At 39.7% G+C, this 14,353-nt stretch overlaps 1 protein-coding gene across 5 annotated transcripts in view; it reads left to right on the top strand.

The window, feature by feature from the left end:
- Window positions 1–14,353, top strand: part of DGKI (diacylglycerol kinase iota) — a 199,452-nt gene that overhangs the window by 103,180 nt on the left and 81,919 nt on the right. For all 5 annotated transcript variants that reach the window (XM_058804468.1, XM_058804466.1, XM_058804467.1 and 2 more), the window contains 9 exons: window positions 128–202; window positions 1,399–1,494; window positions 3,259–3,341; window positions 5,108–5,168; window positions 8,184–8,297; window positions 8,822–8,959; window positions 10,090–10,168; window positions 13,356–13,411; window positions 14,282–14,344. In XM_058804468.1, the coding sequence (XP_058660451.1) occupies window positions 128–202; window positions 1,399–1,494; window positions 3,259–3,341; window positions 5,108–5,168; window positions 8,184–8,297; window positions 8,822–8,959; window positions 10,090–10,168; window positions 13,356–13,411; window positions 14,282–14,344 (765 nt within the window). The remainder of the gene's footprint in view (window positions 1–127; window positions 203–1,398; window positions 1,495–3,258; window positions 3,342–5,107; window positions 5,169–8,183; window positions 8,298–8,821; window positions 8,960–10,089; window positions 10,169–13,355; window positions 13,412–14,281; window positions 14,345–14,353) is intronic.

The raw sequence follows: 14,353 nt of genomic DNA, 5'->3' as shown, positions 1-14,353 counted from the left end.
ATGTGCCAGATACTCTTATCATTCTCCAAGTGGACATGCATGGAAGAGCTTCGTAAAGGGGCTCTGTCTGGGCCTGTCTTCTAAATTTTGTTTTGCTTTTCATGTATTCTTTTTCCTTTTGGTGTAGAACTCCTTAAAGACTTCAACAAGGCGAAAGAAGAGAACGTCCTTTAAAAGAAAAGCCAGCAAAAGAGGAAATGATGTAGGTATTCAAGTGCTTTGGATATCATGCTCCTTTTGTTTAAGTGTCTAAACACAGACTTAAAAGTTTTTAGGCTTTTTTTTTTCCTTTTTTTCCCACTGGAATGTTTAATGTATTTTTCCCCTGGGAAATTCCATGATATTGAATTTGTTGTTAGAAGAGGTAAAACTCATATGAAAAATTTTATTTTCTGAGTTGATTTTTTCGGGGAAACAAATGTACCATACTCCAGAAGGACTAGCACCCTAGAGAAAGAGTGTTCCCTTGGGATGTAAGAGACTCAGCTCACACCCTTTTTTTCCACAAAGCAGAACAGGGGAGTGAAACTGGGGTTGTGAGACCCATGGTGAGTGCACCGGTGCAAGGCTGTGCCCCGGATGTGATCTGTTTTAGGATGTCTTCTTCAGGGGATCTTGTATTAAAATTGGACCGCAGAGAGAAAGCAGTTTATTGATCTATTGGTTTATTTACCACCTGTCTATAGAAAACCTTGCTTCCATATCCTTCCTAGTGGATTAATTATATAAGACAAGCAGCCACGAGAGAGGTGGAGGGAGACTCACCCCTGCATAGCGAGGGCACTTTTGTTCAAGTCCTTTTATGCATGGTGGGAGAATTGCAGACCAGAAACTGGATTCTGTGTCTGTGAAAGCCCTGGACAGTGCCCTCATTACTGGGCTCTGGGGTGTCCTGCAGGGGCTAGGGAGGCAAATATTTTTCCCAAGGATATGTCATGTTGAATCTGTGACATATGTTCAAAGGTGGGAAGGCAACAAGGCCAAGAATTTGAGAGCAGTTTGTCTGCAAATAAGTGCTTATGCAACTTGTCTGTTATATGGAATTAATGGAAAAAGTAACTTATTCTATTTTCTTTTGGAAAAACTGTATTAGAAATAACACTGTCTCTGACACATTACTAGTGTTGTGTGAATAATTGTGGGGAATAGGGTCAGAAATAATCTCAAAAGGATTTTGAAATAGTTGTAAGCTACCCTGAAATTATATTTTCCCCCTCTTATTTTATTCTGTTGTCTCAGCTGGATAAATTGCTCTAACTGGGCACTACATTGACATGGCTGTACTATTACCAGTACCTGAGGTAGTTTGGCCAGAGCTAGGTTGGGTCTTCTGTGTGTGCTTTGCCAAAGAATGTTACATCCCTTGTACTGAAGCTGTTTCTTGCTTTTGTTTCTCAGGATAACAAAGGCCGGCCTTTTGTGATAAAACCTATCTCCTCTCCGCTCATGAAGCCACTGCTGGTTTTTGTCAATCCAAAAAGTGGAGGGAATCAGGTAAGATTAAGCTGTGTCTGAAGTTTAAGTTTAACAGCAGGGTTTTTGCAAATGACACTATTTCTTGGCCAGTCAGATAGAAAGGACTCTCTGCCTGAAGAAGCCTGAAGACCTTCCTCAGAAGAGGTCCTTGCTGTGGAATGGCCTTTCTGCTTCAGTAGAGTTGGATGACTGGAATGGATTTGAGTTTTTGAGTGGCTGTACTCCTGTCTCCAGTTCTTGAAAGGAATCTAAAATGATACTTTGGAGTTTTTTCAGGAGATTTCATCTTTTCACAGAGAATTTAGGTTTCCAGTGAAGCTTTTAGACTTTATCCAAAAAGTGGTTTAGCTTTGCTAGGAAAGGCTTGTTAAAATTACTGAATGTGAAATGACATATTCCTACAACATCTAAGAAAAATCATTAGTGGTCTTGGACTGTATCACAGAGACCATGTTGCAGTGACTTCAATGCAGCAGACTTCTTCCTTAGGATTCTTGGAATGAATACTTACCAAAGTGAATATTGCCCTGGTTCTGCCACTTTTTGAATATCTTAAGAATTGGAGTGCCTTTCAATAAACAGGGCCTTGTAATAGGAAATAATGGTGTAAGATACAACAGAGGCCTATAGAGCATGGAGTATAGGCACTGCTCATTTTCTCCTCTGTTAGAATTAGAGAGGATATCAAATTCAAAACAAAAGAAAAAAGCTGGTTCTTTTCACAGTCTGTAGTTCAGTGAAAAATTCCTTGCATCAGGATGTTGTGGATGCTAAACATAGGCTGAAGGAGATATTTGGAAGTCAAAAACCGTGAAGTCCTGTACCTCCCTCTGGTTCAAGAGTGCTATGAACTGCACACAGCTGAGACTGGAAGAATATCTATGGCAAACATCCCATTATTTTCTCTGTTCTTATACCTTTTCCTAGGTATTATGACTGCTATTCTTGGTTCTTCACTTCAGGGAAGGTGTCAGGCAGAAGAACCATCCCTAGGAAGGGAGAGCTATGGAAAATTCCTGATGTGTACCCTCAGGCCATGTCTGAAAGGCATTCTTGAATTAGAGCACAAGCTCAGCCCATAGAGTTCTTAGCTCCCTGCTACTAGTTAGAAATCCTGTCACTTTGTGTCTGGGCAGAACGTGAAGGAAGGGATTTGAGCGGGAATATAAACCTCAGAGTTTGAGAAAACAGAAATTATACCATTAGGTTGTCGGCTGGCCACACTGCATAGAGTGAGGGACCATTTGGGCAGCTGTACCCCTCAAAGTCCTTGACTCCTGCTTCATTAGATGGAAGAGGTTACAATGATGACTGATCATCATGGTGATGGTGGAGGCCACTGTCATTGCTTGGACATTGGGCAGCACACTGTTCGATGTGATGGAGATTTTGGCTACAATCTTGTTCAACTTCTTGCTGTCATGGATAGCTGAGGGTGAGGTGGGATAACAGAGGTTTCTTCTTGTTGCAGGTGGTGAGAAGCAGGAGAACAGGTTGCTGTGGGAGATGAACCTTTGGTCTGACCCCAACTGCCTGTTCTTATGGACCATTAGTCATCTGTGTTGTTGGAATTGGTCTATATGCCTGCATGTGCACCTTGTCCTGGATTGCTATCCTACAGAGCAGTCATTTGCTATGCCACTTTTTAGTTTGTCTTCTTGTTTTATGTTGGTTTTATAAAGCACAGAAAAAAAGAAAAGCAGTTAATAATGCACACTATTTTTTCCAATAATCATTAAACTGCTCATAACTTCCTGTCCTTTGATTTTTCTCTCTTGCCAGGGCACCAAGGTTCTCCAAATGTTTATGTGGTATTTGAATCCTCGCCAGGTCTTTGATCTCTCTCAGGAAGGGCCGAGAGATGCGTAAGTACTGGAGCCTTCATTGCTGTGCACCCTATTTCTGATCTGGTCAGGAAAACAGGAAAAGACCCAGCTTGGCTGGATTAGTGACTATGTGAGGTTTACACATCCAGGTTTTGGTAGCAAGGAGAATATTCTATTTGTGGGGTGCCCCAATGAAGGAAGGAATGCTCCAAGTTCTCAGAAGGCTAATTTATTGTTTTGATACTATATTATTTTAAAGAATATGATACTAAACTATACTAAAGAATACAGAAAGGATACTTACAGAAGGCTAACAAGATAACAACGAACACTTGTGACTCTCTCCAGAGTCCCACCACAGCTTGACACTGATTGGCCAATGAGTGAAAACAACCCACAGATGAAACCAATGAAACAATCACCTGTTGGATAAACAATCTCCAAACACATGCCACATGAGCAAAACATAGGAGAAGCAAATTAGATAAGAATTGTTTTCCTTTTCTCTGAGGCTTCTCAGCTTCCCAGGAGAAAAATTCTGGGTGAAGGAATTTTTCCAGAAAATGTGAATGCCACAGGGTAAAGGCTGCAGTGGGGAGTTTTGTGAGAATAGGTCAGGAGCTGCCTCCATCTCCAGACAGGGGCAGGTCCAGATGGCTCCAAGGCTCACTGAGGATCCCAATGCCTGACTGTTCCCTAGAGAATGAGCATTCCAGTGGGGTGAGGCTGCCTCCAGTTCAGTACTTTTCTTCTGCCACAGCACTGTGCAACTGTCCCTGCTCACTGAGTAACTAACTCAGCTTAGCCAGACAATAATTCAAGTGCAAGAGAGAATAATTCACTCAAGAGAGAGTACTTCTCTTTAAAGGGCTGATTTTTGCTGCCAAGGGATGAGAAACCATCCTTCTGTGGTACTTGACATGGGGATACTGACTTTTCTTAACCATCTATTCAGAACTACTTTCACATTTTGTAAATATGTTTTATATGTTTTTGTAAATATTTTTACTATAAATATTTTACAATAATAATGTAAAATCAAATATTTAGAAGAGTAGTCCAAATGTTTCCTATTCAAGGCACCCAAGCTTTTTATTTTCCTGCAGAAGTACCTGCACTGCTGTTCTCTTGTAATGTTTAGAAGCTTTAAGTTAGACATACATTTTTCAGAGCTGTATAATAGGGAAAAGGAGGGTTGGTCCTTTGGTCACTCAGCTCTCTACATGTGAATGTCCCCACCTTCATTAGAAAATATTTCATTATGGCTTTCTGAAGGGTGCAACTGAAGGAGCAGGACTTCACCAGGTGCTTTTTTTGGTCTCTCCTGTTGATATTTAGATCACATATCCAGAGAAAGAACTCTATTACATATTCTTGCCTTCTGTGGTGTTAAAATACAGTCACTAGTTGAAGAAGCTGTCACATTATACAAGACTCAGAAACGGTAGCTAAACAAGTCATGATGAAGAACATTAAATGTTGTTTTAAAACCTCAATGTTTAAATTTGTTTACTTTAGGGTAAGAGAAAAATTAAAGATTTTGACCTCCCTAGAGGGAATATAAAAATCTGGGAAGATGCTAAACTGATCAAACACTTGTCAGGAGGTGCTGCCTGACATGGAGGAAGGCCTCATTTCACATCCTGGTGGTTTCACATTTCCACCTCTACTCATATTCTTAGTAGAGAATATTTGAAAATGCAGTAAGTGGTGGTTACACTGTCACTCAGCAAAATGCATTAAAAATGTCTGCATTGCTGTTCTTACATTTTTCTCCTTTTTCCCCCCTTTTTCTCCCTGGGCAGGCTGGAGCTGTACAGAAAAGTGCCGAACCTGCGGATCCTGGCGTGTGGCGGGGATGGGACGGTAGGTGGCAGGGGCCTGGCAGTGCCATGCTCTTTGGCCAAGTGATTAAACTCCTCACAGTGGTGGGATTTCCACCTCACCCTGCCTGCAGAGGCACCGAGAGACAGCATATCTTACGCTTGTGAAATCTAATATTTGTTTTGCAATTTTCTGTGTGCTCTGGCCTGTGAAGATATGAGGCCAGGTTCTCATGTCCAAAGCTCTCTCTCCTTTATGCATAAAGATTTTGTACAGCTTAAAAGGAATAAAAACTAACTCTGCTGGCCTCCTCTCATTTTATACACTAGATCTGAGGGTTAACTTAGTGTCTGGGAGTCATTATATCTTAATTTCTGCTCCTTCCTGCTAGACCCTGGCAGATCCAGGTTCAGTACTTTTCTTAACAACACAGTTTCTGTGTTCCTGGATAAGTGAATGGGGTCAGGTCTTGAAAGGATTTGTGCACCTTCATTTGGAGAAAAACTCTGCAGCTCATGGTCTGAAGGTCATGAGTGGTAATGGAGTTATTATAACTGCATTCTCTTTCCTATACTTCAAAATATTTTAAATCTCAGTCTGTGACATTGAATGCTAATGCAGTTGAAAAACTGACCTTTAATCTCTAGGGGCTCAGTTCCTCAACATGCATTTGATGGCAATTTTAGCAGTAAGAATGATAAGGAAAATACATTACTACTTACAAGATCAGTGATTGGACAGAACATTTCTATGTAGACGTTTAGGGCACGGAGAGCTGGTTGGTTTATTTTGTAGAGAGCTGAATCCCCTCTTTTAGTTCACCTTGGCTTGAACTTCTGGGGGATTTTTTCCAGCTTTTGTGGGTTCTTTTAAAACCCCAGGGGTAGGGATCTTAATATCAATGTTTCCCCTGCAAGAATGAAGAAAAAAAATCCGTGATAAGACCACTGCCTTGCTGGTACATGGGAAAGCAAGACATGACTGTTATGGAATGATGAACTTTTCCTTTAAACATGAAAGGCAGTCCTTTAGCCGGAGGCATCAGCTAAGAATACCTATTTCCATCTGTTTTCTTTCCCATCTGAGGAAAGGGGAAAAAAGATTATCATTAAGATATTAAAAGAGAAAAGAATACAGCTACATTAAATCAGACCAACCTATTTTGCTTTGCTGAACTGTGCGAGAGGTGGCAGCACCTTCTCATTAGTATGAGCAGTGCTCCACTGTTACCTCTGCTGCTGCTGAGTTTGAAATAAATTAATATCCAGTTATTCCCAAAGCCATTACATCTAGAAATGAAAAATCTGGCTCAAATGGACTTAATGAATATGCAATGAGACCAGATGTTACCTCTCATTATTGAGGTGAATCAGAACTTTATAGTAACTTTTCCATTGTCACTTCAGGGCAGAAGTGGAAAGCTTTGCTTTCAAAGCAGTCAGGAGCTTTCTGTTTACAGGGAAATGATAGTATGTGTCATCCTGTAGTGTGCAACTAATGTACAAGGTTTAGAAGTGACCTCAAGTTAAATAGCAATGTTGTCCTTATAAATGGAAATATGTTCATCAGTTAAAAGCATTTACCAAAGTGGTGGGTATTTTGATCTTACCTGTAGCAGTGGGAGGCTGAAGCACAGATGTGTGGATTAAGTCAGTGGCAATGACAACGAGCAACTTCTTAAAGAAGTCCTGGCCCTACTGATGTTATCTTGACTTGTTATTCTGTCTCCTGTTATCAGTGCAGAAGTATAGGTATTTTGAAAGAGAGAGGATTACTTACCTCTGAAAAGCCCTATAAAGACCTCAGTATTTTTGGTGACATCCAAGGTCATGAGAGCTGTAAGTACTTGAGATGGCTGTTGTCAGACAATGAACTCAAGTAGGGGATCACATCCCAGATGAATGCTTTAATAATTGGATGATTGGTTATGATAAATAGCTGTCTGATAAATGCCATTTGTGCAAAATTAAATTTATTTTGAAGAGACTTGGAGAAAGAAACATCCTAGAATACTAAATAGCATGCTGGTTTCTGTATTTATCAGGCCACCTCCTCTGCAGTCCTTCAAAAACTCCAGCTATTTTTCCTGATGGCTATGTTATGCTGGATGCCTTTTGTGAAGCTACCCTGGTTTGGGTTGAGAATATCTTTGAAATCACAGTAACATTATTTGGGGCGAGAAAATTCAATCCAGCTATAGTAAGGATTTAGGTTTTCTGTCATATTTAAAAGTTCACATTTGCAGTAGAAACTGAATCTTTGAAAATTGGCAACAGGAAAAAAAATCTTATGTTATTTTTTATTAATTCTTTATCTAAAAATACAGCACAGGTTCTTCACTTTTTTTTTAAAGTGACAAGTAGTTTAAGGAAGAGTCCTTTGTTTTTGCAACAAGAATTTCAGTCATCAAATTTTGATAACATCTTTAGCAAAAATTCTTTGTCCCTTTTGAAAATTACCATTTAATGAGAGCAAAATAATTTACAGTAATTTGTTCCTTCTGGCTAGATTTCTATTTGAAAGCTTTATGTAGTCCAGAAGAAAGATAGAAGAAATAGCTCTCTGAAATAACTAATAGCTTAGGATACAAAAGAAACAGATTCACTGTTCCAATTCAAAGCCTCCAACCCTGAGCTGTAGCCTGCCTTTTAGTCTAGTCTTTTATTCTCTTATTAGATATATGTGTGTGTGTATATCTGTATATATTATATATAGATAGATATAATGCCTTGTACTGATTGAAATAATTCAGGACTAAGGTCTCTTGTATGGGAGAGGGAGACTTGTGAGCAAGTTCATGCTCGGCAGGACAAGTTCTGAGATGCCATGCTGTTTTAATGCGTCTCTCATTTTCTTTCATAGCTGTTTGTCAAAAGTTGAGTTTCTTTTGACACAATGGTAATTTAAAAAAATTACCTTGAATTGTCCATATTATTCTTCATTCATTTTTAGATTTCCTTTACTTGATCTTCTCTGCAAAAAAGAATATTATATGATCAAAATATGTCTTTTTTCCTATACAATTCCTAAAGGTTCTCCTGATTTTCCTTTTTATAGGTGGGCTGGATCCTGTCCATCCTCGATGAGCTGCAACTCAGCCCCCCACCTCCTGTGGCTGTCCTCCCACTTGGCACTGGGAACGACCTTGCCCGCACCCTCAACTGGGGTGGGGTAAGGACTGGCTGGGGTACCTTTATGTGGGGTTCTCAACTCACTGCTCTGATTTAGTTCTGTGGGGTGGAATTTCCTTTTGGCTAAAATAGCAGACAGGGCTGTGTCCAAGGTGTGTTTCACTCTGGCAGAATGGTTTGCTTCAATTTGCAGTCTGGGACTTTGAATTACTAATGCTGTTGTTGCAATAAAAGTGTACATAGATCTATCTGGTGTTTCAGGCCAAGTAACAAGAACAGTAAACAGGCTTCTAATTGAAGCATAATTTAAACTTTCCCTTTGTTTATCCTTTACTACAGCACTGGGCTTATTCCAGGAAAGGCAGATATTCTTTGAATTCCTCTCCTTATGGTCTTACTTTGCCTGCCCTAGATTCTGCACCTCAATAGTCGCTTATTAAAATGCTTGATCAAAAATTTATCGAGGGTTTCAGGCATGTGTGAAAGGAGGGAAGTCTGTAGGTAATTGGTAACTTGATTTGTTTTCATCATCTGTGGCTGATACTCTGGTCTCTCTGCTGTCAGGGTTACACAGATGAGCCAGTGTCCAAGATCCTGTGCCACGTAGAAGATGGAACCATTGTCCAGCTGGACCGTTGGAATCTCCAGGTTGAGCGCAACCCTGATTTGCCCCAGGATGAGCTGGAGGATGGGGCACGTAAGGTTAGAGCCTGCTGTTTCCCATGGGACCCACAGAATGCTTATGGACCTCTTTGGGTTACACTTTAAGCAGCATGGGTGGGGAGTTCTGCAACTTTTAAATTTTCTATTTGCATCTCTCCCTTTGATTCTTTTCATGTGTCAGCGATTCCAGAGTTGTGTGAGGCATTTATTTGTTGTTTCAACAACATTGGCATTGAACATTTATGTCAAAGATTAAATTAATGAAAAAAAATCCCTAGCATTTTATCAGAAAGGTCATTGTTGCTTTTCTCTAGTTGCAGGATAACTGCCATCCATTCTCCAATTAGAGAAAACTAAAAAGAGGATGTAAAATTTAATTCCTTAGAATATTGCTTATGGGTACCAGCTGTTTCCTACTTCACAGCAAGGTGTAGTGTGTTTTTGTATTTAACTTCTTTCTGTGTGGGTCTCCATATAATCTCCACTAGTGTATCTTGGTAGTTGAAGAATGGGAAAATTTTTGCAAGGAGAACACATTGGACTGGAGATGTTGAAAACACCACAAAAATAAAAAACCTCCTGATTCTGTGAACTATTTTCTTCTTCTTAGTTAAAATTTCCAGCTTATCTATTGGATGCTACAGTTGCCCCTCTACAGCCCTGCTGGGTGTGTGAAACAATGAAGAGGCCAGATGTGTGCCTGCCTGCCTCATGCATCCTCAATAGGATTAGGACTTCTTCTCTGGGACTTGACTTGCTCCTGGTTACATATGGAGCGAGAAGAACAGAGCTGGAGCTTCATTTGCCATGCTGAGCTTGAAGAGCCAGCAAAACCTTTGAAAACCTTTGTGTTGGTGATATTTTAAGTGGTGCAGCCTTATGGGAAATCTAAATGACAACATAAGGAACCCTTTGATGTGCTAACAAAGACACACATATGATCATAAAGCACTGTAGGTCTATTTGTGTTCTTCAGGCTCTTGTATCCGATTATTTTCCACAAGCCATTCCTAACCTTCAAAGCAACCTTCTGCTTACATTTCCCTGATATGTTCCACTTTATTCTTAGTAGGTTTCCATGATGAGCCAAATTTAAATAGTTAAACCCTGGTGTGTTGAGAAATGTTCCATTCACGCTGTTTTAATGTCTCTTTATTATCTAATTACAGCTTCCCCTCAATGTCTTCAATAATTACTTCAGTCTTGGATTTGATGCACATGTTACACTGGAGTTCCATGAATCCAGAGGTAATATGAACTTTTTATTTCCTTAGCCTTGTGGATGGGCAGTTATTTTATGAATAAGAAATAGAGTTGGATTTAACGTCCTGTTCTTATAATTCAGAAGTAAAGCTGGAACATAAAACATTAAGATACATACAAGAAGAAAAAGTGATTTTGTCATGAGTTTCCAAGGGACTTATGATTAAGAAATGAAAAAAGTATAAAGAAGACTGTAATGTACTGGCAAAAAAAAAGGCTTAAAGGGATGCTTCACAGAGTGTTAGATCTTGTAAAGGAGATAATATAGAAGTCAGGTGTGAATGTGGAAGTGGAGGGAAGAGAAGAGCCACAAGACTGGAAGTGGCAGGAATATAATTTTTTTCTCAAACTGAACAGCTGTTACCTATGGATCAGTATACCATGCTCTGGACTTGGTACAGACCCAGAGTTCTCTGTGCAAGTTAAATTCCTGACAATTCTGTGCACATTTAACCCTTTGAGCAGCTGTAGCACCTTGCCTGTCCCCTTGCCAGCAGCAGTTATGCCACCCTGTAAGACTGACAGGCTTAAGGACTGATATGAGCAGCTTTGCACTGATATGAACAGCTCTATTTATATGGTTTAGGCAGGTGTGCTTGTAGAAACAAGCCTTGCTCACGTGTCTGCCTTCAGCTTTTGGTTATTCCAGCTTCATATGCAGGTATTTTTTCTGAAACATAGCCTTCCTCATAGTCGCTGTCATACTATCAGAGTGTCATTTCAAGATGAAAAGATAGCACTCTAATGCCAGGCTAAATAAAGAGAAGGATACATGATGGAATGAGCTAATGCATATTTTATGATGTTTAAGACTGCTTCAAGCTTTAGGAATAATAATGAGGGGCCACAAAAGGGCACAGGAATGAAATTATGACAGCTGTATGCATTTTTTTATGAGTGCATGTCACTCTGCATTGCTAATGTGACTGTGAATATACTGTATAGATTAAATGCATGGCTACTTTCTCATTTAATGGAGGCATTATTTAATAATGAAGTTATGGAGCCCTATAAAGGATGAATGTTATTTCAGACCCTGTAAAGGATGAATGTTATTTCAGACATGCCAGGGTTTTAAAAATTTACATGGGTGAAAAAGCACTTGGCAGAGCAAGCTGAATGTCTGGGTTTGTATGGCCAGGAGAGCTTCTGTAGCACAAGTCCTCACTGCTGGTGTCATCCTTGTCTTCTCAAATGCTAAAATATATTAATTCTATGCATTTTAGAAGAGGATAGCTTATAGGAAAGCCTTGAAGGTGTTGTTGGTGTGTGGGTTGGTTGTATTGTTTTTCATGTGGAGTTGGGGTTCTTCTGCCTGGAGAAGAAAAGGTTCCTGGGAGCACTTACTATAGCTTTTCAGTACTTGCAAGGGTTTTAGAAGAAAAATGGGTCCTGTTTCAATAGGACATGCTGTTTGATCCCTCAGCTGTGCAGGACTGTTCATTTGCAGGAAACTTCCCCACAGACACAGACAGAGTCTAACACATTCAATTTTTCTATTTTGTTGATGGTTTAGGAACAGTGAGGATGGAATGAGCCTTGGATATGCACTCAATAATTTACTTCTTCTAACAAACCTAAAGCTCTATTTTCCATCGCACAGTCCTTCCACCCTACCCGTGCTCATCTGTGTTGGCAGAAGTAGGACCAGTAGGTTGAGGGACTGCTGAGTCCCTGACATCAGAAAGGTTCCTTTTCCTGTTCTAAACTGGGGCTTTAATTAGGGAGAGTGTTTGTCATAAGGTCCAGTGCTTTGGTGTCTGCTGTCTGGAACCATTAGGGAGACTCGCATGAGGGTATGTGCAGCACAGGCACTAAGTCTTCAGAAGCCTTCTGCTGCTTAGCATGGGGTGTTGAGACTCTCTGCAAAGAGCTGTGAGCTCAGTAAGTGAGATGAGATTGAATTATGCAATTAAATTAGTTGTTTGAAGTAGAAGTGGCCCTGACTGAGTTTGAGTCACCTGTGACACAGCAACAGATATAGTAACTGAGCCAACAAGCAAATCAGAAACCTCAAGCAGCTCATTCTTACAAAATGGAGCTGTATTTTGTGAGATGTAGTGGCTTGCAAGAGAACTGGAAGTATTGTTTTAAGTGGTCATTTGAGAGGTAATTTGGATGTGTCCATGCTAATGTGATGCTTTAGCCAGAAGGACTGCCTTGGTAGTTTGATGTTTTCACTAGAGAATCAATGAGCCAGGGTGAGACACTGGCACTAACACCGAGTACAGGGTCAGAAGGGCTGCTTCTGGAATCTCTAGATGCCATAAACAAGGAAAGCAGTTTCGAAGGAGGCTCAAGAATGAACTATATTCTGGGAAATGTGTCTCATATAGGGAGATTAAAGGAACTCCATTTAGCTTATTGGAAAGAAGGTTAAGAGGCGATTTAATCGCTGCCTATAAGTATTTACTTGAGGACAAGGTATCTGATAGTTGAAGGCTCTTTAATCTGACAGGGAAGTATAAAAAGATTTAGCAGTTGGCAGTTAAAGACTGAAAATTTCAAGATTGGAAACCACCACATTTACTTTAACAGTGAGAATAATTAACCATTAGAGGTACATTACTACTAGACTTAAATTTCTCCATCTCTTGGAGTCTAATCAAAATGAAATGGGTTTCTAAATAGGTTTTAGAGTAACCAATTCTCTTTTTCCTTTTTTTTTTTTATTTTTCTGCAGAAATCTTTGGGTAGAAATATCTATTCCTTAGTAACTCTTAACAAATCAGAATTTAGGGGCTGTTTAATCTTGTAATTTACTAATGTTTTACTCATGGTTCAAAGCATGGGTTATTGTTCCATAAATTTCTAATAATTCTTACAGATTTGTTATCCACTCTTAGAAACAGAAGTCTAAAAATTCTATTCTATCATAAAATGAATAGCCTGAGAGGTGCTAAATTAACTGATTGAATTGAATTCTTGTTACCTCTTTGCTCTATTTCCACACTCTACAAGAAAAGGGAAGAATTCAATATCAGTGTTTGAAATCTGATAGCAGAGAAAGGCACAGATGGGGGACTCACACATGGAAAACATATTTATGGTAATATTTTCTATGAGTGATACACTGAAAGCACTGTAGTGTTGGCAGAGAATGTGAAGGTATGATGAAATATGTTTGTTTTATTTAGGGTGTTCATACTTTTTTTTCCTCATCCTTTCACAGAAGCAAATCCAGAGAAATTCAACAGCCGATTTAGAAATAAAATGTTTTATGCCGGGGTAAGTAAAGATTTGTCTTACAGAATGGTGTTAACTTAGTTGCTTGAATGTCTTCTTAATTACCTTCCCCCTCATTTTCTCACACCAGGAGCTCATGCCAGTTTATTCTGCCTGTTACAATTTCAAATGCAGTCATGCTGTTTCTGGCAGTGCCACACACAGGTGTCTGTAGGAAAGAACCTGTGGTACTGTTATTATACAGAGGTGGACAGGTGAGAAAACTGCCACTCCTTTGGACACTGTCCTGGTCATATCTTGGTCCCTCTGCTTCTGGCTTATAAGATTCTCAAGGCATTGCTCTGCTTCTTTCAGGGCTTGGGCACTGCATTGGTACTGACTTTGCTAGAGGAATTCTCAAAATTTTGGCCAGTATCTTTGTAGCTTTGAGGAGCAGCCTTGGATGTAGGATGGTGGGGAGTGCAGGGCACAAATCAGACATTTGGAGTGGTTAATGATGGGTGAATATGCTCATATAATTACCCACTTGTGCATTCAGGAGGCAAATGGACAACACTTCATTCTAAAGCCATTAAGAGTACACACTAGTTTGATAATGAATGGCATATAATGTATTTCTGGGTGATAACACCCATGTGCCTTAAATATGGAAACAAGTATGTGAGCAAGAATTTGTGCTTAATGGTTCAGGATACCATTGAACTTTGGTGTTCAAGGACTTTTTTTCAGTTAAGCTTTCAAAAGCAGAAGTATCACAATTTAAAACAATAAAATCAAATTGCGTCTTCTGAGAGAGTAAGTTTGGCCAAAGGAGGGCATATTGGCAATTAGCTCTGTGGAGGGATAAGAACTGAGGGGAAAAAAAAAGAAGAGAGGAGGTGTTGACAATTCCTGCACTGATTTCTGTTGCAGGCAGCCTTTACAGACTTTCTGCAAAGAAGCTCAAGAGATTTATCCAAGCATGTTAAAGTTGTGGTGAGTATA

The sequence above is a fragment of the Ammospiza caudacuta genome, chromosome 5 (assembly GCF_027887145.1).
Source record: "Ammospiza caudacuta isolate bAmmCau1 chromosome 5, bAmmCau1.pri, whole genome shotgun sequence".
Classification (NCBI taxonomy): domain Eukaryota; kingdom Metazoa; phylum Chordata; class Aves; order Passeriformes; family Passerellidae; genus Ammospiza; species Ammospiza caudacuta.
This window is presented reverse-complemented; position numbering and strand designations above follow the sequence as displayed.